Source organism: Nothobranchius furzeri, chromosome 14, assembly GCF_043380555.1.
Source record: "Nothobranchius furzeri strain GRZ-AD chromosome 14, NfurGRZ-RIMD1, whole genome shotgun sequence".
Classification (NCBI taxonomy): Eukaryota; Metazoa; Chordata; class Actinopteri; order Cyprinodontiformes; family Nothobranchiidae; genus Nothobranchius; species Nothobranchius furzeri.
Window position 1 is genome coordinate 47,657,099 of NC_091754.1, and position 23,756 is coordinate 47,680,854.

At 44.5% G+C, this 23,756-nt stretch overlaps 2 protein-coding genes across 4 annotated transcripts in view; one reads left to right on the top strand and one right to left on the bottom strand.

Moving 5' to 3' along the window:
• Nucleotides 1–14,822: 14,822 nt before the first annotated feature.
• On the top strand, nucleotides 14,823–19,406 carry pln1 (phospholamban 1). Of its 2 annotated transcripts, XM_015952363.3 has the most exons (3): nucleotides 14,823–14,936; nucleotides 17,166–17,326; nucleotides 17,952–19,406. In XM_015952363.3, exon 3 carries the CDS (start codon nucleotides 18,026–18,028, stop codon nucleotides 18,185–18,187), a length of 162 nt encoding a protein of 53 aa, XP_015807849.1. In that variant the 5' UTR covers nucleotides 14,823–14,936; nucleotides 17,166–17,326; nucleotides 17,952–18,025; the 3' UTR covers nucleotides 18,188–19,406. The 2 variants fall into 2 exon arrangements, with proteins under 2 accessions (XP_015807849.1, XP_015807848.1); XM_015952362.3 differs by lacking the exon at nucleotides 17,166–17,326 and having other exon boundaries at nucleotides 14,826–14,936.
• A 3,594-nt stretch (nucleotides 19,407–23,000) lies between these two features.
• Nucleotides 23,001–23,756, bottom strand: part of fam184aa (family with sequence similarity 184 member Aa) — a 49,060-nt gene continuing 48,304 nt past the window's right edge. For both annotated transcript variants that reach the window (XM_015952289.3, XM_015952290.3), the window contains one exon: nucleotides 23,001–23,299. In XM_015952289.3, coding sequence (XP_015807775.1) covers nucleotides 23,291–23,299 — 9 coding nt within the window. In that variant the 3' untranslated portion in view covers nucleotides 23,001–23,290. The remainder of the gene's footprint in view (nucleotides 23,300–23,756) is intronic.

Consider the following 23,756-nt stretch of genomic DNA (forward strand, 5'->3'; position numbering starts at 1 on the left):
TTGGTTCTCCTGTGCCCTTAGTCTTTCAGGTTTATTTATTTAGAGATTATTTAGAGAATCATAGGTTAAGGTTTATTCCCTCTGCTTAGTTTTCCCTTCCCATTTAGTTAATTATTTTCACCAGTCTCTCCCCACGCACCTGCTCCTCGTTCTCCCAATCACCCAGCTCCTGTGTATAAAACCCTGTCTGCGTCTCAATATGTTGTTGGTCCATTGTTCATGTCAGCGTTGTTTTGTCCCCCCTCCTTCGTGGTCTCTAGGTCTCCAGGTTTCTAGGATTTTTTGGCTTTCGTGCCCTGCTTGGATTAAATTTTTTTTGACATCCTAATGAAGGAATGTTTTCTTTCACATCCTCTCCTGCATCATGTCGTTCTGGGTATCTACATTTTGGGTCCTGCTCCATCATCACTGAAAGAGACAGTCCAGTGTTAGCCTCTCCATAAAAGCTGTCTCAACCCTCACCCTCCTGTCCTCACTCATCAACACTGAGACACTTAAAGGTGTGATTGGCTAAAAAAACATTTTTAATTAATATTTCTGATCATAATCAATCACCCTGAATTTTTCATGCAGGTTGAACATGAAAACAGTCTCCTACACATATCTCTTGCTTTAGATTCCGATACAAAATAGTGAAAAGCTAGGATTTGAAAACCCTCACACTGTGATGTCACACTGTGAATTAGCATTCATGGCCTCACCCTTGTTGGCTTGCACCCACCCAGAGAAAGTATATTTTTTACACACACACACACACACACACACACACACACACACACACACACACACACACACACACACACACACACACATATATATATATATATATATATATATATATATATATTTTTTTTTTTTTTTGGCTGCAGTGAGGAGAGAGCGAAGAGTGCCTGGTGATAGTGACTTTGCTCCATGGCTGACTGTGTTCTGTTAGCCAATCAGAAGCGAAGTGTGTGCATATCATTAATAATTATGAGCAATCCTGCTGTTTTCTGCCCACCTTTGTACCAGCAAACTTCTGCATCTCAGAACAGAAGCATCATAGCTGTTTTTAAATGACACATGAGGCATTGATTTACTAGTGAACACTGCAAATGTGTCGAATAAACGAGTGAACCACACCTTTAAACTCCTCTACTTGAGCTACGACCTCTCTGCTGACCTGGAGTTAGCTATCCAGCCTTTTCTGGTTGAGAAAAATGGTCACAAATTTGGAGGTGATGAACCTCATCCCAGCTGCTTCACAATTGGCTGTGAACCAACTGAACATCACAATGGCGACTGTAGGGATGAAACACTGTCCCAGAGTCCCAAAGTGTCAAAGGGCAGATCTCCAGAGGAGCCAGTTGAAGTGGCTCGGGCATCTGGTTAGGATGCCTCCTGGACACCTCTGATGAGGTTTTCTGGGCACGTCCAACCAGGAGGAGACACAAGGGAAGATTCAGGACACGTTGGAGGGACTATGTCTCTCAGCTGGCCAGGGAATGCCTCGGTGTTCCCCTGGAGGAGCTGGCTCATGTGGCTGGGGAGAGGGAAGCCCACTAATCACTGAGTGAGAAACCAGGCTGTCTTTGTAGCAAAGGGGAGGCAGCATAAGGGGGTCTTTGGTCATTTAGAAGAGGTCAGCTTGCGATGGCCACAGACATATACAAAGACACAACGTGGACTGGTGCTGCCTATTGGAGCTAGAGTAGCAGCTAGCCACCATCTTGGATGGGTCTTCATTCTTTCCCAGTGCATTTATTTCTACTGAGGAAAGTGCATACTCAACTAAAAAACACATTTTATTACGTTTTTATACAAATTCAGACATGTGGTATGGCATGATAATTAAAATATATACACAATTTAATAAAAACATATAAAAATACATAAAATCTCAACAGATACACTGGAAAAGTCAATAATACACTGTAAATTCTAACAAGTTAAGTTTACTTGAAAATATTTAGGAAACCGATTACCTGGAGAAAAGTAATTAAATAAACTTAATTGTGGAAAGTATAGTGAAATTATTATATGTGAGTGAGCTGTACATATTTTGAAGTTGATAAAATAGTTTAGTTAAATTCAAATCAAGTTGGGTTGAAAAACTTGCTTGTTAGAACTTCAGTGCAGCTGATTTCTTCCTCTTTGTTCCGTGCTTCTCTGTTCAGTCTCTAAAGAGTCAGATCCCCTCAATGGTATCTGGTCAAAACTGGAATAAACCAGGTTTTTGGTGGGTGCAACCAGGCACACTTGATTATTTCAAGTAGTTTGAGCTCAAACATATAGGTACAATAAGCTAGGCCATTAAAAAGTACAGTTTACTCAAATTTATATGTGATATTAAAATTACACATGTTAAAGCAATATGAACTAAGTTTGTTGAAGTAGACAGTACTGAGTGGACTTAAAAACACAATTATGATAATAAAGAATATGAAACAGCTCAGCTAACTCAGGATTAACAAGTAATGCTAAAAAAGCTAACAAGATAATTTGAGTTGAATCAAAATCTGGGTTTACAGTGTAATCCCACATGATCTGTTTTCAATAATTGTTGCAACCGTAGGCTGCACAAAAAACAAAACAAACAAAACAAATTAAATAAACAGGCATAGTTGCCCACCTTTTGTTGATTCCATTTGGGTTTGGAGAGTGAGGAACCCACCCAATATGGCAACGTTTTGATGCTCCCCAGCGTTCAATGGGGCGTCTTCATATTCATGTCTATGGTGTGGCGTCATCCGTCTCCACGTTACTTTGTTATTTACACTGAACATAATATTGTCTTGTATGATTAGCATAGAAGTAGCTAGCTGCCACACTTCTAGTGCACCCAGGGGTGCTTAGAGCACAAGATCAGGGCTGGAGCAAACGTGCGCTCGGAGGCTGAAGGTGTGATGTAATGACCTGTGGCTTCACTAACCCCAATCCTCTAAAAATCACAGATATACATAAAAACCAATTTTACATCCCACAGTGTGCACTTACTCCTGTTGTCCTCCAGGTGGTGCTGTTGAATGAAACCCTGACCAGAACAAGCCTCTCTGTTGGTCCACAGCTTCAGGAGTGGTTGTTGGGTCTCTGTGGGATAAAGGTCTGCTGTGTTTATAATGAGGATCTTAATTAGCTTCTGGACCTGAGGACTAATCCTGAGCTCCATATCTGCGGGTTTCCGTTTTTATATTTGCCATCATGATTAATGAGGAAAGGGTTTAAAGAATCTGTAGCTATAGAACCCAGTTTTATCAGCATGTGTTTAAATAAGACTGACTCGTTTTTTAGCTGCAGAGTCCGGGGAACGCAGAGTGTCAGAAGATGAAAGCTGTGCCCCTGATCTCTGACAGCGTGAGAAGAACTGAAGCTGGGTCCAGATCTGAATCCTGATGCAGATCCTGGTCAGACACACTGACCGGGCTCCAGAGACGGACACAGATGACCCTTTTCTGTTAAATGGGTCTTTATAAATAGATCTGATATTTTCCACTGCTCTGGTCCAACTTCTCTCTACATGACTCAAAGACACAAATCCTTCAGATACTCCAACATCCAATCATGGCCTTCCATCTTACATCCACCAGCCAATCAGAGGCCTTTATGAAGTGAAACATGAAATCAAAAGGCTCAGAATAACTGCAGCCAATCAGATATTCCGTGTGAGAAGTGTGAGGGCTGCCCTTTAAACCACCACCCAGACGTTTCTCAGGGTTAGGGTTAGTTTCTGCTCTCACTACCTGAACTTTGATCTATGCAGAGTACAATCACTCTGATGATAAACATGGGGAACCTCTCACCGTTAAAAGTGATGCCTCCACTCCACCCTTACAGTCAGCCTCTGGGGACACAAGCCTTCCCCAGACCCACTAAACACATGACAGCTGGACAACCCATCTCCCATGACCCTAAGCTAAGTCCCACTGATGAATTTAAAGGGCTGCGTTTACCTTGTTATTGTTATACATAGTTTAGGGGGTCAGATGTACCAGGTCCACATCATCTCTATATCTAAACATCCTACCCCACTTCAGAGTCAGCGGTATATTAATGTTGGTGGTGGTAACGCTAACCACAGAACAACGTTAGCTCAAACGACAGCCAATGCTAGCCTGACCCCATGCAAGCGCTACAGTTCAAAGCTGAATGGCAGATAGTCCATAAAGTAATCTGGATACAATCTGGTTACACAGGGTTTCTAGCTTTAGGCAGCATCATAGTTACCGGGGTAAACAGGCCAATCAGCATGCTGCTTATGCCCTTGGCGAGTGGGCGGGGCAAACCAGTCTTTCCATTGGAGAGTGTTATTATGCCGTTTTATTTGGCCACTAATCAGAGCTCTTGGTCCTTTTTGGGCCCCAGCAACATTTTGTGAGTTATAGAATTTCCAGGAACAGGTTCCTGTCGGGAAAAATGTTCTAGAACCCATTTAAGGTTAACAACCCCCCCTCCCCCCAATCCACCAGAGAAAGTGTAAACAACTGAGTGTATTTGTTGTGTTTTTGCAGCAGTTTACCGAAAGTTTTCACCACGTTTAGACTGCTATGTTCATGGTTTCAGAAATTCTTCAAAACTCTAATTAAACCGTAAGATGTACTAAACTCCGCCCCACCCCACAGCTGATGGACCATAAAGAGGGCCTGCTGCTGACATCGTGGTCCCAGAGAGCCCTGGTGACCTCCAGAGGTCTGAGGTCAACTCCCCACAAGGTCACTGTACCCTTTGTTAGGTATCTAGTTCTGTCTGAGTTGTTGCACGTTTGAAGAACAGGGAGTCTTTTCATAGACTCGGAGTGATGACAATATTGTGTCAATGGAAAGAATGCCCACGGTGCTCTAGTGAAGGCCACTGATAAGAGCGTTTAGCAGCGAGGACTGTCTGCAGCATACTTCCTGTAATCCTCTCTGGACCTCACAGCAGAACTAAGTTACAGATTCACCGACTGCTTAATAAAACTTTGATTTATTCATCAGATGAACCTTGACTCAACTGTCACAGCTTATGCAGGGATAGAGTCTGGAATTCTCCTTGGTATAAACTTTTTAGTGATTTTATCCACAGTTAAGAACTGAAAACTAAAAATAAACTTTCAGCAAATAAAGTTTCAGCTTTAAAGGTGCAATGTGTAAAAATAAAGTAGGATTTCTACAGTGAAATAATCCCACAACAGTCTAATGTCTCAATCATGTTGGACGGAAGGTTTTACTGAACCAGATTTCATTCTCAGCCGACTGCAGGGGTTGTCAGTTTTTATCCTTTCAAACTAAAGGAAGGAGGGATGTAGCTAATGTTTACCATCAGTGAGGGGTTGCTGTCTCACCTGTGAGCTAACGCTGCAGCGCCAACATTTGTAATTGGACTACGACCAGCAAAAGCTCAAGAGTTGTTTAAAGAACTGAAACCTGTAAACAGGAGCGACCCAGAAGTTTTTTCTCGTACCCCTAAGAAGCCATGGCATATTTTTGTTTTACTCTAATATTTAAGGCTGGAGGCTAATGTAGAGCTAACAATGTAAGGCTGGAGTCTAATGTAGAGCTAACAATGCTAACAGTGATTTAGAAACAAATGGTAGACTATAAAAATATCTCAAGCTACATTTTCAATCACCAACAACTAGATATTGCAGTGAAATGTGTGTGATGTGAATAATGGGTCAGTTGTGGCATTTCACTTCCTCACATGAGACTTTCAGAACTATAACAACAAGCTAACAGCAAGACGGTAAAAACTACATGTCCTCAATGCTGGAGACATATTACTGCAATAAGTGTAGTAAGAGCTTCTTACCGTAAAACACCCAAGAGAGCCAACACCAGAAAAACCATGTATTTATCTACTTCTCACTTTACTGCGTATGACTCGTCTTTGCCTGTAATCTAGGATCTACTGACGGTTATCCGTAACTGGCAACAGCCACGAAACTCACGGAACGGTAGTGAGAGCTTGGTTGCAGTAACCAAAGTTGACCACAGGATGTCATCTTACTTTATTCTCACACACTGCACCTTTAAGCAAGCTTTTGTTTTTGGTTTAAAAAAAGAAGAAACACACACAGAATAAAACAGTAGTTAAACAACATGTTTTAGTCATTCTGAGGTTATCCCAAGGTTCAGTAAAAGTACCACTAAAGTATAGCTAGTCTCCGTTTCTCTGTATCTTTCATATATCATATCTTTATTTATGTTGAGCAGCCGGTTGTTGTCCCATTGTTGTTATGCCATGTCTCTTCCTTAAGTTAGGTCCTACTTCCACAACAAACACCAGGAGAAACATGTAAATGTGTCATTTTCAGATGATATAAATTCAGCACGAGTTTAAAGTGTCTTAGACATAGTAGGAGCACTCTCACTATGCACCTCTTCAGCACGGTGGCTGAGGAATCATGCTTTGGGATTCAACAATGTCCGATATGGGTTTCACTCTTTCATTGACACAACTTTTACACACCATGCTCATATTATACAAGTGAAACTCTGCTTTTCCTGTCTAAATGGGACGGATGGTCTAGATTTTTGTGTGATTGCCACGACATGAGTCACGAGAATGTATTTCAGCTCCTGATGGAGGAACAATAATAATGGCGCTTTCCCCCATAGCCTAGCTTAACATTAAATAACAGACCACGTTTAATGTTAATTACCTGCAATATGTTAATGTTTCTTTTTTAGAGAAAACTTGCATTTATCGTATTGGTTTGTATCGGTATCAGAAATGTAGAGTTAGCCCGTATCGGTCTATCGGTTAAAAGCCGATTCAATGAGATTCAACGTTACACTTGATGTAGGAAGCAAACACGAGATCTGTTCAGAATGTGCTGCTAGGTGTGATCACACACCTTGTTTGAGTTTTATTTTCAGTAATCTCTCAGTTAAAGTAACCGTTGGAGATGCTTTCCAAATACCCCACAGTGTAAGTCCTATTTGAGCAATCACAACAGGGGTTGGTGCTACCGTCTGATCTTTGAATAAACTTGACCTGATACAGATATTTTTAGCTTTGCGCGTATCATTTTTAGTAGTTTTAAGGGATCAACAGAGCAGAGGACGACTAAAGAAGGAAGTCCAAAACTATTCCTTCAGTTCCTGACCGTTGATCTGTTTTCAGAGGAACAACAACTATGTTTTTAAAAAATCTGGTGTGTTATTTTGGGAGGCACGTGAGTCTTGGGGCATTCTGGATTGCGTATCTCCGGGGAATGCCGTCCTTTGGGGGCTTCGGATTTGAGTGATTATTTTGAGACGAGACAGCTGCGATCAGGTGCTGCTTTGTGTATTTTTAAATGTTTTGTGTGGTTTTTGTCCTCTGATGCAGAGCAGAGTTTGGTTACCCCTGGTACAAAGATTACCTTCGGATTTGAGGTTTCCTTTTATTTCATCGGGCGCGTTCTGGTTGATTCCATAGCTGAGAGCATGAGGTCATTCTGTTTTAGGAGATCTGACCAGGGCTTGTTTTGGATTCGATTATTTGATACAAGATAGAATGAAAGATGTGTGATGTTTGTCTATCAGCGATTTCTTTCTGCTTAATTTCAAAATAAAAGCAGCTGGGGGTGTGCCCAGTAGACAGGGACGCCTTATTTTGAATTTCTGTCCTTGGACAAATCTTCCTGCAGCTTGGAAGTCATTATTCCTCATCAGAAAGGGCAAATGTTACAGAAACCTAGATAAGATGGAACGAATCATCAAATCAGGTAATAATTTATGAAGACCATAACCGAGAAGAACCTCCACTCTGAAATCAGACCTGTCGGATCAAACAAACAGGTGTGGTTAGAGTTGGTGCAAACTGGACTCACAAATCTAATTAATGTAAAATTACAATAATATGTATAATATATATAATATATAATCCTATATGGGCTGCACAGTGGTGCAGTGGTTAGAGCTGTTGCCTTGCAGCAAGAAGGTCCTGGTTGCTTCCCAGCCTGGGATATTTCTGCATGGAGTTTGCATGTTCTCCCTGTGAAGGTGTGGATTCTCTCCAGGTACTCCGGCTTCCTCCCACAGTCCAAAAACATGACTGTTAGGTTGATTGGTCTGTCTACATTGTCCTTAGGTGTGTATGCGTGCGTGTGTGTGTGTGCGTGCATGATTGTCTGTCACGTCTCTGTGTTGCCTTGTGATGTACTGGCATCCGTCCAAGGTGTACCCCGCCTGATTGCCCGCTGGAGATAGCCCCCCCCCCCCCCCGCGACCCTACGTGGACAAGCGGGTTCAGAAAATGGATGGACGGATGATCCTATTTATCAGACTTATGACAGAAGCTGCTGTAGGCGTAAGCGTACCGGGCTGGCGTTGTTATGAAATATAATACAATGAAATTATTTGAGAATCCATTTTTAACAATTATTTCTGATTCTAACGGGTCACTCTGAGTGTTTCATGCAGGCTGAACATGAAAATAGTCTCGTACACCTAGCATTAGCATTAGCTTCTGATAGAAAACAGACGGTGAAACTCTAGGATTAGAAATGTCTGACAGATCTACGTCACCCTGTCACTAACGTTCATGGACTCACCCATGTTGGCTCACGACGAGGAAGGCTGTTGTTGGTTTAGCGTCCAGGAAGTAGAAGCTAACCGTTAGCATTAGTAACTCCACCACACAGCAGAACTCCTCCATGCTTGAGTTATTTGTGGAGGTAAAACATTAACGTTGCAGAGCAAGCAGAGTCAGTGGTAGAGTTGTGTTGCTGTTAGCCAATCAGAGGAGAGATGTCCACATACCAGGAAGTAAGACTCCAGATCCTGTCATCTGAAGCTACTTTCTCCTCCAGCTGACTTCCTGAAACAGGTGCAGCAGAGGTTTTTCCCCAGAGAACAACAGACCGCTGCAACTGGAGGTAAAATATGAGTAAAGTTTACCTTAAAAGCTCACAATCATCCCGTCCAAACAAGCTGTTCGTTAGTAAATTCTTACATCTTTAAGGCTGTTTCTGTAGTTTAAGGAAGTAAAGCTAACTACCCAACAACAGCAGTAGCTAAGACCCTCCCAGGTGTGAGTCATGGACAGAATCCATATGAAATCATTCATCTATGAGGAATTTCATGAGTGGAAACTCTAAAAATGAAGATGGACTGAAGAGCTCGACTCGTCCCGTCGTCTCGGACAAACGCTCTCCATCAGGATCAGGAGGTCCAGTTGTTGTGAGGAGCAGCAGGCTCATCTGTTGCTCTAATAAAACCATCATTATACAAGACAGCCATGTAAAGTCACTAATTATTATGGGATGTTAGGAGGATTTGTGACTGCTGGGTGAGGGTTATGTTGGTGACTGTTTACCTGATAAGTCACTTTGTGAAGTAGAACACAGAACCTGGTTTATTTGATGCTGTCTGGAGAGTTTCACGGCCTCGCAGTCGCACACTTAGCATAAACAAAGCAACCAGTTGTTATCGGATACTCTCAACAGCTGCTTTGGTTTAGCGCGGTTGCCAATAGCAACCACCACTGGATGGAAATGGAGCAGAGATAAAAGAAACAAAGAAAGAAAACTGAAAACAAAAGTAATCTACAGGAGTTACTGTGAGTGTGTGAGAATGTGTGTGTGTGTGTGTGTGTGTGTGTGTGTGTGTGTGTGTGTTGTTGTAAAGCACCCTGGGGTGTTGTACCTTAGAAGGCACAACATTAAGTACAGGCCATTTTAAATATGGATGCTGAAGTTTTTTTGCCATGACTTGCTAACTTTTTATCGGTTTCTCTCCCGTCTGAAGAGTTTGTGTCCTAACGAGCGGCGCTCCTGAGGGAACGGGAGTTTCACGAGGAAAAATCTGCATCAGAAGACAACTGAAGGGATGAAGTCAGAAGTCTGCAAACATCAACAGCATCAGTGCTTGAATGTGAGTGAACTAACCTCGCAGCAGCCGCATCTCCCTCTCTCTCCAGCCTGAGCGGCGTGGTATTTCACCATGTAAGGCTGCAGAGCTCAAACCCTCCTGGGACCAAAAAAACCAGAGAGGGAGGAAAACTAAAGGTTGTGTTACCAAGATCCCACAAAGAGGATGTTAAAGGAAAACAAACCTCTGGGGCTCCAGAACACCACAGGAGGGATTTTTCCTCTGCTTCCACATCTGGAGACCACCAGGTCCTTCAAGCCTCTGAGTTAAGAGCATCTGGTGCTTCTAGTCACTGTCGTGTCAGAAATAACAAACACGATTATATTAGAGCCTCCTTTTATTAAAGCCAGTCTGCAGAAACTGGATCTCACAAATATTCAATTCAAGACTCACCTATAACAAATATGAAAATATGCTCATGAGTTTTTTTTTGGTAGTTTGGACTTGACCCAGTCTGCTTGCCATCCAAGTGTGCATGGACAAACTCTGGACCTTCTGACTGGTCGTGGTCTGACGTCTCCCGGATGTTGTTGTGGACTTTACACTTATCTATCATCTCTAGAACTCTAGCCTAGAAACCCACGGAGCTTCAGCAGGTCCACCATTGGCCCGACCAGTTTTGTGTCCAGCCAATCGCAGCCCTCTATGTTAATTAGGTGGACTTTGCACTAAAACCGCAGAAAAACAAAGATGGCATCGGCTCAGGAACGACGCTCATCGGAAATGACACTGGCATCTACGTTGGACGGTTTAGACCTGAGCTTCTCTTTGAGCCAAGAGCAAACTGAGCTACTTGCGCCGTCTTCTTTGACGGTGTGTGGCGGACTGCCCCGTCGTTTGATTGGTGCAGGCGCTGTCCAACTGCGAGCCGAAGACTCCGCCCACAGCTGGCCAGGATCTAGACCGCTGGCAGCAGGCTGGGGTTCACACTTCCTCATGACCTCATTTCATTTCCTCTGCGATGTATTCATTCATCTACTGGCATGTAAAGAATAGATGCATCAGCAGATGAATGAATGAATAAAAATGGCTGCTTTGCAGCTTTTGCAGGCACATTTTTTCAGGTGGCAGCAGACTTTAAGAGATTCAGAACAAACAGCTGATAATCCTCATCAGCAACATAATCTGCACATTAAACTAAGCTCCTCAACATCTAACTACCATCTACAGCTTTATTAAAGATGGCTGCCACAGCCAAGACAAAAACACTGGAAGCTGCTGGTTTTTCAGACATCAGGAGCTAAAACCCGACGTGGTGGAGGTCAGTAGATGAAATAGCACATTCTTCCACCATTTTTCAGCATCTCACTCTAAAACAGAACCAGGTAACATGCATTCCTTCAGGGATTACTAGGTGTTAGTGAGGAGGTCAGACCTCCTCCTTCAGCCTTTATTGTTCTGTAACGGCTCCTTCTCTCAGATGTTACGTCACACTTCTGCTAAACGGAGAGTCCAGGTTTCTGTTATCTGTGGAAAAACAGAGTCTGGCTGTTGAAAGTGGGTCTGCTGCATAAAACTGAGCAGAAATAATAAAGTGTGTGAGTGGCAGGTCTGTCCACACCACCATGCTCTGTGTCAGGCAGCTGGAATGTCTCCTGGACCACATCATGGAGGTTATTTTTACTTTTCCACACTTTTTTGAACGTTCTTTTTTGGGTGTGTGTCAGCGGACGACGCTCTGCAGAGCTTCGCCCTAAACTACAGACCAGTCCACGCACACTTCCATCCCAGGAGCACTTCCATCCCAGCCTGAGCAGAGATCTTCTGCATTTATGTAGATAATAAAGCTGCTTTCTGTCCTTGCTGCAGCTTTATCCCAGCAGATCGTCTTACAGAATGTTTATTAGCCGCTCATTGTCAGTCCGCATTTAGACGCGCCATCAGCTGTTCGGCGGCACCGCACTGGTCCTCGGCATCTTTGGGGTGGGGACCAGGATGAAGAAGACAATAGAGCGGTGGGGTTTGGTTGTGATGCTTAAAGGGGCCGGACTCAAAGTGACGGTGAATCCAAAAGAAATGACAGATTCTTCTTCCAGACGTTTAAAGTTGTTCTTTATTTACATGGTTGAAAGCTGGAAGAGCTCGTTTTAAACTCCCCAGACGCTCGACATCTGATGAACTCCAGGTAGGGCATCAGGATTAGTACCTTCATCAGAAACCTGCCACATCCGTGTCTACTGGTTTGCATAACCCTGACCCCTCCACTTCTCGACCATCAGCCGTCTCCACGGGTGTTTTAGCAGCACATCCCACACCAGCCTAGGACCTCCACATCCAGCCTGTTCACCTCCATGATGGCCTGAGGCCAGCCACGAGGACAGCTGCAGCAACAATCCGTGGTCGTAAATGACTTGTAAAGGCAACAGCTCACCTCGATGGTGTGTGATATGTTGGAGAGGCGTTCTGTTCATGGATGAATCCTGGTTTCCTCTTGTTCATGGCCGTTGGCTGACAGTGTTTGTGGTGTCGTGTGGGTGAGGGGCAGGTTACCGTTGTGGTGGCGGTAGGGTTATGGTATGGGCAGGAGTATCTTACAGACAACAAACACATGATGACAGAGATACCGTGATGAGATCATAAGATCCACGACCATCGCCTCATGTTGCAGCATGGTAACGCACGGCTTCAGGGTGCAAGCATCTGCACACAGTTCCTGGAAGTTGGAAACATCCCAGATCTAATCGGGCATGGAGCATGGCTGGGATGTTCTGGATCGGCGTATGCGACAGCGTGTTACTTCCCACAGCTACTGAAGAGAAGTGGACCAACGTTCCACAATCAACTACCTGATCATCTCGGAAATGGAGATGTGTTCAGCTGTGTGAAGGGTGGCCACACCAGACCCTGGCTGTTTTCTGTCTTACCCTCTACCGTGATACGATGTCAACATTACGCCCGCTGTCCTGTAGACCGCCGCTCAGCCTTAGCTAATATCATCAGACATCCGCGAGCGTTTGAGGACACACCTAGACAGATGCAGAGTGTGATCTTCCTCGTAGACAACTTAGTCTTCACATATTAAGATCTGCATAAACAGCATAACGTGAGAATTGTAAAACGAGGAGTTTTAGCTCTGCTGGCCGACTAGAGGTGAGTCTTCACTGCTGAGGCGTTTATACCATCGACATATAAATATTGGACAATGGGTTTCCAAAGGCTCCAATAACACGTTTTTGAGGCCAAATGGGAGGTGGCCACCACCGCCATTTTGACCGTGTCACAGGTTCCGTCAAGCCCAGACAATTCCACAAAAGGGAAGAGAGGTGGAGCTGAGGGTGGGGCTCTAAGGCTGGGATCAACTGACGACACCCGGTCGAACTAGCTACAAGCTAACCGGAAGCTAACCCAAAGCTAATGCGGCGGTGGGAGCTAAGCTAACGGAGGTAGCAACCTAGCTACAACCAGAGTTAACTGTGCACAACCCCAGGGCTTCTGAGTCAGAGATACGCCGGGCTGACCGCTGGGTAAAACTGGGTGGAACACAGAGGTCTCCGAGAGCTCCACAAGCCGGCAGCCCACGCAGCAGACAGAAGCCGCGATCAGACAGAGATGCGCCGAGCTGCAGGGAGGGGAGAACGGGTGGAAAACATCGGTCTCCCGAGAGCTCCACAAGCCTATAGTAGGAATCCAGCTCCACCAACATGTTATATTTCAACCCATTTTCTAAAGTGCAGCATTATGTTAAATGCACTGGCTTTTACCCTATTACATTTAAATTTCATGGTTAAACAGTACATGTTAAAATCTAAGCTCAGCTCGGCAGTGACCTAAAATACATAAATATAATTTAACTTACCGAAAAAAATGAAGTGGAGACTCCTTGGACGCTCTATTAGTGCAATTAATGTCACAGCAAGTCATTTTGTCCAACAATTGCACAAAAAATATCCAAAAAATAATACACACACACAGAGACTCAAAATCTTGGAACAGTTTCTAGGCCAGAACGAGGCTCTACTGAGGCCTTTCCTCTGTGGTCACGTGGGTCTGATGCTTATTAATTATACAGAATTTTAGGCTTTTAATACACTTAAACAGAAGAGTGAGAAAAAAGTCACCCCCCTAAGAGTTGTCATGAGTGTAAACTAGATCATTTAAACAAAAAACATGTTTTGGTAGCAGGCTGTAAACATGTGTATTTCTGCTCTGAAATTGGTATTTTTAACATGGGAGTCAATGAGCATTTGCTCGTTTCTGACACCAGTCCCCAGTGGATGAGGGTGGAACTGCAATTTTTGGTACTTCCGGGTTGGGACCAATTTTTGAGCCGCATTGTGGGGGCTTGGTTTTTACAGAAACAGTGTAAGGTGGAGACATGTTAAACTCTCAGATGATGTCATCAGATTAAAACTGGACTTCTGCTTTAAATATGTCGTCAAAAAATAAACACTTGTAATCGCCTCTTGTGCACGAGAGTGGTGAGCTCTGATGGTGGGTTTCTAGGGCTGATGCTCCATCTGGAGGAGAAAGAGTTTGAGGTGATTTGGTAACTACTAACAACCTAGGAGCTCAGATAGAAGAGGGAATCAGAAGGTTCTGCCAAAGTGCCCCTGAGCAGGACACCAAACGCAGATAGCCCCGGTTTGCTAATTGTAGTATGACTCTGGATGGTGCCCAACCTCCAGGTCAAGGGGTCATGATGGATGAGAATAATCCTTCGTATCAGTTTTACATTCATCTGGATGCAGGTTTTATCTAAATGACAGTAATTTATATTTCATCATGACTGACAGAAGTAAAAACTTTGTTTTTTAATCTAATTCTGACAACTTCAGCTAGACAGTTTGACTCACTAGAGCCTGATGTGGAGCTCAGCGATGAGAATCTGTCCGTTACGGACAACAGGGCCGTAACGTTCATCACCGTCTCTCAGGATGTTCTTTATCTGTGTTTTAATCAGGTTTAAGAGCTAAACTTCCCCGCATGTATCATTCATCAGGCACAAATATGGGATCCTGAAACCACAGCTGGGATGTCCTGCCTCCTCTCCCTCCTCCTCTTCCTCCTCCCCATCCTTATCTTTGCTCCTCTCCTTCTCTCAGAGCGTGTCCAGCCTCAGAGGTCGCTGCATATCTAACATTTCTGCCTCAAGCTCCGACCAGAGCCGCTTTAATCTGCAAGGTAAGCCTCCATCTCCTACATCTTTGTTCCAACCAGCTCCAAACGTGGTTAGCTGAGTAGATCAAAAGGAACCAGAGACATCATCCATCCTGCTCCGGTGGTGAGAGGAGGAGATGCTGAGGAGGAGTGCATGAATCACTGCCTCTAATAAAGTCATTGTTCAGATGGAGTAAACATTTGTGAAGAGGGGAATGGAAACTAAACCTCCCAGAGGGATAAACACTCGCCTGGCGTTCCCATCCAGAGCACATGATCTTCTTTTGGAGAAATCAGCTGATTCTGATCACCGCTGCCATCCTGATGCATGGCTCCAGCGGTTAGATTAGATTACTGACTAATCCTAATTCAGTAGAAGGATGTTCACTGGTGACAAAGGTTTCATGCGAAGCTAAATTGGAGGATTCGTTTCACGGTGAACGCCAGATTTTATCCTGTGATCAAATAACAGAAAGGAGAATTCATGGCAATGAGTTTTTATAGTAAATGTCATAAAGTAATAATCATCAGAAGATGACTTTTAGAGAAGAAGATAGAAGAATCGGACAAACTGAAGGCGTCCTAAAACCGTTTTTAATAAATGTTCAAACTTTTCCAGATTAAGCAGTTATAGTTATAGTCAGATGTTTTATTTACTGAGCTACAGCACCTGTTTTCTGATGTGTGTGTGTGTGTGTGTGTGTGTGTGTGTGTGTGTGTGTGTGTGTGTGTGTGTGTGTGTGTGTGTGTGTGTGTGGCACTGGTCACAATGCCCAAGCACCGGGTCAGCAGCAGCTACGTGTGTTTAACCTACATTTCCTCCCACAGCTGTCCGTCACAAGGCGTGTGTGACTGAAGTCTGACAACAGAGTGAATGTATAAATAGCTCAGTGTGTGTGTGTGTGTGTGTGTGTGTGTGTGTGGCCTGGTATACGACAGCTGCTGCTGCTGACACATACTGATAGAAGTCACACGTTTGGAACGACGGGCATCTGAAAGTCTCCAGGTTAATTCAGAGTTTGGGTTGGTTGTTTCAGTGGAAGTCTGCAGGGAGGAGTTCACGTGGACCAAACAACCCCCCCCCCCCCACACACACACACACATAAGTTATTAATGCTGATTACTAAATTAGACCGACCCCCAAACCCAGTCTCCTGATGTTTAACTAAAGACTCCACTTCTCATCTTCCCAGTGGTGAAAAAGGTATTTACAGCCCCACCCTCTCACTGTAAACCGTGGCGTAGACTAAAAGGTCTCAAAAGCAACACATAACTCGTTTCATAGACCCAGAGCATCAGCTAAAGCCCTGCAGGGTCAGAGGTCATCATTCACAGAAAGAAAGAGAGACAGTGACAAAAATGGCCCAGTGGGAGGGTTCCAAGGGCAAAAGCATGGCGATGGTAGTGTGATGGTGTGGTGCCGCTCCAGGATCTGGACCACCTGCTGTACCCTATGACCGTAGCTTTAACAGCTGCTGGTTAATAACACATGAACCAATCAGGGCCTGCCTCCGATGGAAAGCTGTGCATGTTTGATCCAGATAAATGTGAGAATAACCAACAAGAGAGCAGAGAGGAAAGGTGAAGACAAGGAGAAGGGTAGAACATGTCAGACGGATGAGATTAGCTCCTAAATGCTGCAAAGTAAACAAAAGGTTAAAGGAGAGGCTAGCGGGCCTCAACTAGATGGAAGTTCAACATTTATACCTAAAATATCTTTTATTGTAAATGTCTGAGACTTCTGCCGGCGTCTACCCTAATGGCTTTGTCCAAATTCAGAGGTAGTGTCCTTGTGAGGACTCGTCCTACCCGGTCCACGTAGGACGAGTCCTTCCTCAACTGCCAAGACCAGAAATGAGCGGCTGTGAATTTGGACGATCTAGCCATCATACTCCTGCCTCAGCATGGGTCCTGTTGCCTAGCAACTATTAAACTAATTAGAAGTTAAAGCTAAACCCAGAGTGCTAACACCAGATATAACCATGTAATTACTTATAAACGTAGCATGAAAGACTCATCGAGAATCTTCTGGTGCTGATCCGTAGCTGGAAGCAGCCATGACCCTCGCGGGACGGGTGAGAGAGAATGAATTATGTTTAGAAAAAGAAGCTGCAGTACCCACATTTGACCACAGTGTGTCATGCTTGCTTCATCCTTACATATTGCACCTTTAGAGAAGAATCTGTGCACAACCGGCAGACATACTAACACTGAAACCGTAACCCCGACCCGCTTCATGTGCCATTGTTACAGAACTAAAACCTGTCGTTCAACCCGTGATGAACCCTGGGATGACCGTTGCCACGAGGAAACGCCAGACCTGTCCTTGAGCTCCGGAGAAAACGAGGACACGTTTGAGAAACCTTTGAATCTGGACGGGCTTGTTGCTTCGCTGTGGCGTAATCGGCCTTTAGGTGAGACATGGAAGGCTGCAGCTGCTAAACCATCCCTAGGGCCAGCTCGGTTAGGAGAGATGCTCCCACAGACTCATCTGAGCTCTTAAGGTGGACTGATTGGCTTCGGTCACACATGCCAGGCAGAGGCAGATTAGAGCCGGAAGGACAAAAGAAAGTGAAATAATAAAAATAGACGATCACATGAGCAGCTGTGACCTCTGCTGAGCTCCAGACGTCCAAGACGCTGCTGTGTGAATATCAGAAGGCGTTTCTTTAGCGCCATCTTCTGGACACACTCCAAAAGGACTTTAATTCTCCACACACCAATGGAAAGACGATCTCACAGGTTTTATCTGGAAGCTCATTAACAAGCATTCACACTGATAACTAAAAGGGACACCGCGTCCGCCACCACAGCAGCACCTGGACGGCTGCTTCTGACCTTCTAAATGTAGATCCCACAACAATGGTTGTGATCTTGACATATGTCCAGCTTAGCACATCACCGGGCCTCAACTGGCGCCTCTGAGCAGCTCATCGTCATGTGCCGCGAAGCCAAAAGGTCACATGCCTCCACCTGGAGGCAGGAGACCGAGCAGTGTGTGTTTAACGTTCTAATGTGTTCTCTTTTATCTGAAACTAGAGACGGTGACAGAACCAACTTCTTCCTGCTCAGCTCCAGACCCAACCCACCAGGATATAACCCTCGCTGCCCCGATGGAGCGCGTTCAGCACATGACCAAGTCGGCCATCCGCCGAGCGTCTCAGATCGAGGTGAACCCACAAGCCAAGAGGAACCTGCAGGAGCTGTTCGTCAACTTCACGCTCATCCTCATCTGCCTGCTTCTCATCTACATCATCGTCCTGCTGAGCAGCTGAGAGCCGAGCTCTGCGGCTTGTTTTATGGCTGCTGTGGCAAACGGAGCAGCATGTGTGGGGTTGTGCTTTATTCATGTATCTGTGGGCTTTTAGCTTCTGTACACCGACACAAGCTCTCGCTACCGATTCTGCTAAAAGTCAGAAAAATGCAGCAACTTTCACAGTTTAACCGAGCAGCAGTGATAAAACAATCATCTCACAACGTAAGGCCAGGGGTGGACTGGCCTATCTGGCATTCTGGCACTGTCCCGGTGGGCCGCTTAGCCAAGTGGGCTGCTTGCCCAGCTTGGGCTGACACTACTCCACAGTTGGTGATCTGCAGAACATTAGCTGCACGGTAACCCGAAGCTAACAAGAGTTTTCCCAGGTGTTTTTAGCAAGAAAAACGTGGTAGAGCGATGACGTAGGAGTTTTTTTTTTCACCACGTTAGCATGTAGCTAATGTCCCGCTGATCTCCGCCCATGGAGAATGAGCTGATCTGGAAGGCCAGGGCTCCCGATCGCAGTGGTCTGGCCCTGCTTGTAATTTAACAGTCCCAGTCTATATTAGATCTCACATTCAGCCTTGGGACGAGTCCGCAGGCGGCAATACCCCCCCACCCCCACCGCTCTCCCAATTGGGAGGGTCGACGATTGGTAAAAATGCCAGGGCCAAATTTTGGTCCCAGTCCACTCCTGCGTAAGGCTCAGTCTGACCGGCGTTGCTAACCGGACACAAGAGCGCGTGAGCTGCTGTGGAACGCGTAAGGAAAACTAGTGAGCTCTGGCGCCACCCGGTGGGAGACGTACGAATTACACGACCCAACAGATTCAAGTTCGTTCAATTTTTACGACAAATATTACAGAAAAAAGCCATTTCAAGCTCAAATATCTCAAACGTGCCTAAAATAAATGATATTTAGTGCTGGAGTTTAATCTAAATGATTGTAAATGATAAAATATGTTTGATTATGTTCAGCTGAACTTTTATTTCATCACTTGTGTTCTATACGGGCTGCAGCATCACCACCTAGCTCAAAACGTTTTTAAACTATTACGTGTTTTTGTGCATTTTAACTCAAATATCATGAAAAACAAGCAGCTGAAAAGTCCCCGGTGTGACTAAAAGTGTTTATTTTAATCTACAGAGAAGAAATGTGATAATTAAACCAGCTTCTAATTAATAAAAGTCTGTTGTTTGATTTTAAACATCTAATAAACTCTGTAAATACGTCTCTGACCACGTTTGCTGTTGTGAACATCAGTTTCTCACGGTGGTGTGAATTTTTCTGATTATGAGTCTAATAAAAGTTTAACTGTAATTGGCCTGTATTTGTAGCACATTTTAGGGTTCTACAACCCCCCAAGGCATTTTACAATACAATCAGTCATTCACACGCGGGTGGGGATGAGCTGAGATGAAGCCACTGCTGCCCTGAGGGGCTCTGATGGAGGTAACAGGTGTGTGTGAAAATCACCCAAAAAAATCAGCGTTTTTATTTCTCACAATCAGATATTTATTGTTTATGACACACAACAGAAATGATAGAAATATAAACTCCGTTATAATTGTTGGGTTTAACTTTGAAAAGAGCAAAACGAACACGACTGAATGACTTTTAGTTCAGTTAAACAGCAACACACGTGTTGCTCACGTTCATTTAAAAAAACATGAATTTTAAACCAAACTGATCAAAATCTTAAAGTAAAAACCAGAAAACTGGAACAGTTTTTTGCATTTTAGGTTGTTTCTAATCGTTAAATGTTAGAAAATCCCTTTTTTCAGATGTTCCCAAACCCCGACTTTAAAAATCTGGTGAGTAAACAGAAAAATGGTGAAATAAAAACACCAGCGTGGTCCTGTAGCGGCCGTCACGAGCAGCAAAACTCATATAGGGATAAAATCTGGATGTGATGGTGAGAAATGATGTTAATAAAGAAACAATAATAAAGTTCATGTCAAATAAACGTCACAGTGTCCATGGAGGAACCACCCATAAAACACTCTCTGTCAGTATTTACAGATAACTTCATGTTTGTTCTCACAGTGACTGTAAACACTAACACCCTCCTGGTTTCAGCTCCATGTTCGTGTCAGGAAGTGTTTACATTCCCACCGGATCCTAAATAACGATCCCAGGATCCCGTATTTGAATCTGAGGACTCATCGAGGGTCAGAGGTCACTCGATCTAGATAAAAGCAGCTTTTTCTGATTAGTTAACGTGTTTCTGACGCAAATCTATTTAAAAACACTTCACATTTAGAGCATACGGTCAGATTCAGCCGCCTTTATTGTGAAACTACAAAAACTCTTAAAAAGGCACAAAAATCCAGATTAAAACATCTTAAAGCAGATTGTGGCGGGATTTAGCTGTAAAAACGTCTCCTGGTTCAGATTAACAAGCTAAAGGAAATAAAGCTTTACTGTTGTAGTTTCAAAATAAAAGCATGGGTTGGGAAGACGTATTAACGTATAATGTTGGACTTTTTGAGTGAAAATCCAAACACTTCCTGAGCGACTGAAGCAGTTGGGAAGACGAGTTTCCATCCGTCTGCGTTCCAGGAAGTAAACGACCCTCTAAAGATGTCTGAATGGCGTCCAGCACAAGAACGGCGCAAACCCTTGCGTCTATTTAAAGGAAAGCTAAGAGTTGATGAAGAAGTGAGACAGCAGCATGAGTGTGTCTGTTTTCACATGCTCTGTGGTCTGAGCCACGGCCACAGGCAGGAAGCTGGAGAGTTCCCAGCCGGGAAGGAAACGGGACCAAAGTCAGCTGGGAGTCGTTCCCCGAGGGAGCTCTTCACCTCCATGCCTCTGGTCCTGCAGCGCCTCGGCAGACCACAGGAAAAACAGGAGCTCCTTATATATAAATAGTGGAATATTTAAAAAACAAGGGGGAGGGGCTTCCGTCTGAAGGTGTGACTCAAGCCCCGCCCCCGACACGTCCTCTATGTACAGCGTGGAGCAGTGGGACAGCGAGCTGGATTTAACCCGTCTGCAAGAGCAGAAGCAACTCCTGTTTTATTAAAGAACAGAATTACAGTTTCAGGTTATTTAAAACCTTCTTTTCTTTCAGCGAAATGTGATTTTAACTTCATCTTTATTAAAGTTAAACCCTCACAGCGAAAACAACAAGCGAATAAACTGAACTAGTTCTAAAAACATGGAGATGCTTGAATAAATAATTACATTCCAACATTATTACCTTGTTATAATTCCTCGTTGCCTTAAAGGATGGTGTGTGAACTGGGGCTGCCAACTTTTGAATATTTCAAAGAATGAGATATGGTCACGGGGTCGGACAGTCGCCGACCGTTTAGAGCGCGGTGGGGGTGGCGGTGTGTGTGTGTGTGTGTGTGTGTGTGTGGGGGGGGGGGAAAGGGTAATATTGAGACTTTTTGTGCTCCACAATTTATTTATTTATTTCTACTCCGTATGAAAGAGGATTTGAGCCAAAAAAAAGAAACAAAAGAGAATTCTTACTTTTTTTCACAGAATTCTGACTTTTAATCTTGGAATTCTGACGGAATTCTAGGAAAAAAAGTCAAAATTCTTTTTCTTTTCAGTGGCCCTAATCCTCTTCTGTACCTCTGACTTTACAGAGGGAACTGACCTTTGTTTAATACTAATTTTCTTTTCGTGAGGAAAATTTAACATCCAACTCTCCTGAACTTCTTCACTCCATCCATCCATCCACCCATCCATCCATCCATCCATCCACCCCCCACCCATCCATCCATCCATCCATCCATCCACCCATCCATCCATCCATCCACCCCCCACCCATCCATCCATCCATCCATCCATCCATCCACCCCCCACCCATCCATCCATCCATCCATCCATCCATCCACCCATCCATCCATCCACCCATCCATCCATCCATCCATCCACCCCCCACCCACCCATCCATCCATCCACCCATCCATCCATCCATCCATCCATCCATCCATCCATCCATCCATCCATCCACCCCCCACCCATCCATCCATTCACCCATCCATCCATCCATCCACCCATCCATCCATCCATCCATCCATCCATCCATCCACCCCCCACCCATCCATCCATCCATCCATCAGCAGTAAAGAGTTACAGCTACGTGTCACAAATGTAACTACAGATGGGATTCTGTGTGTGAAATATGCCGGTTAAATTAAGACTTAAGTGCTATTTGTGAGCATGTTGTTCAGTAGCTAATGCTATGATTAATATCATCTGGTTTTAAAGCCCTACACACTGTGTGTGATGCACGTTTGGGGAGCGCAGGCGCTGGTTTAGCGTGAGAGATTGGAGGTGTGGCATGAGAGCGTGTGAAGAGGGTCAAATGTGTGAGAGTTGGCAGCCCTGCAACGAGTGTGTGACGGTGGGATGGTCGTAACGGGAACACATCCGTTACCAACTTTCGTGACACGGGAAAACTAGAGAACCTGTGTGTGAACGCATTCAATATATAAATAAATAAATTCAGATTTCTGAAACATGTTCTATACTTTACATAATTATAAATAAAGAAGTCAAACAGCAGGTCAGAGTAAGCACGCTTTTATATGAAACTGGATTTCTGCCCTTTTAACTAAAACTCAGCAGCTGCTGATGTTTACGTTTGGCTGGATTCACCCAAAAACTCAACAGCAATTCACCCGTTAAATAAATTAGATTTCATTTCTTCCCCTGTAAATTTGTTCTGAGTCGACTGTTTTAATAACAGAATAATATCTGTGACCAGTTTTTATCCAGATTTAATGATTTTAACCTGATTCTGCTGTAAGTTAAACCTTCAGAGATCACACACACACACACACACACACACACACACACACACACACACACACACACACACACACACACACACACACACACACACACACACACACACACACACACGTATGGAAGCCCTAAGGACTGTAGCCAGACTCATGTTGTGGGCGCTGATCGCCGTAGTTCCCTGTCCCACTGCTCCTCCCTTTTTTTGCTTGACTTGACAGAATCAGGATGATTATTTTTTGCCGGTCAGAAGGTGAAGGACTGAGAGTACAGATCCTCCTCTTCAGCTGTATTTCCTTTGCTTTTGTTCTCCGCCTCCGTCCCTCTGGATTCGGCCAGTGTTGTGGCGCTGGCTTCAGGAAGGCTGAGGAAGGAAAGGAAAAAGAGCTCTTAAGAGAGGAGAGGAGGAAAAGGCGGAGAGACACTCGGGGTCTGGGGAGGCCGTAACGGTATTGGCCCGGTGTGGTAGCTGAGAGCTGAGCCGGTGCCGGAGTGTGACGGGGATCCAGTGAGGAGTTCAGTCAGCAGATCAGTGTTTGTGAACGGACCAGCAGCAGACCTACCGCTGACCTCTGATCAGCTGCAGCACGCCTCCTCCTCCTGTCTGCTCCGCCTTCACTAAGGCAAGAGGAGGAAACGGCTTCTTCATGTCAGGTTTTACAAATCAGCTTCCCACCTGGTTTCATGTAGCTCAGGCTGAAAGCAGATGCTGATGAGAGACAGGAGAGGATGTGAGGGTCTGGTTTGTGATGGAGACGGGTGGTGGTGGTGGTGGTGGTGGGGGGGGGGGGTACAGGCTCAGTGGATTGGGATGGATTACG

What these genes read in the sequence shown, in the direction of transcription:
- pln1 (XM_015952363.3), top strand. Translation starts at nt 18,026, where the DNA reads ATGGAGCGCGTTCAGCACATGACCAAGTCGGCCATCCGCCGAGCGTCT.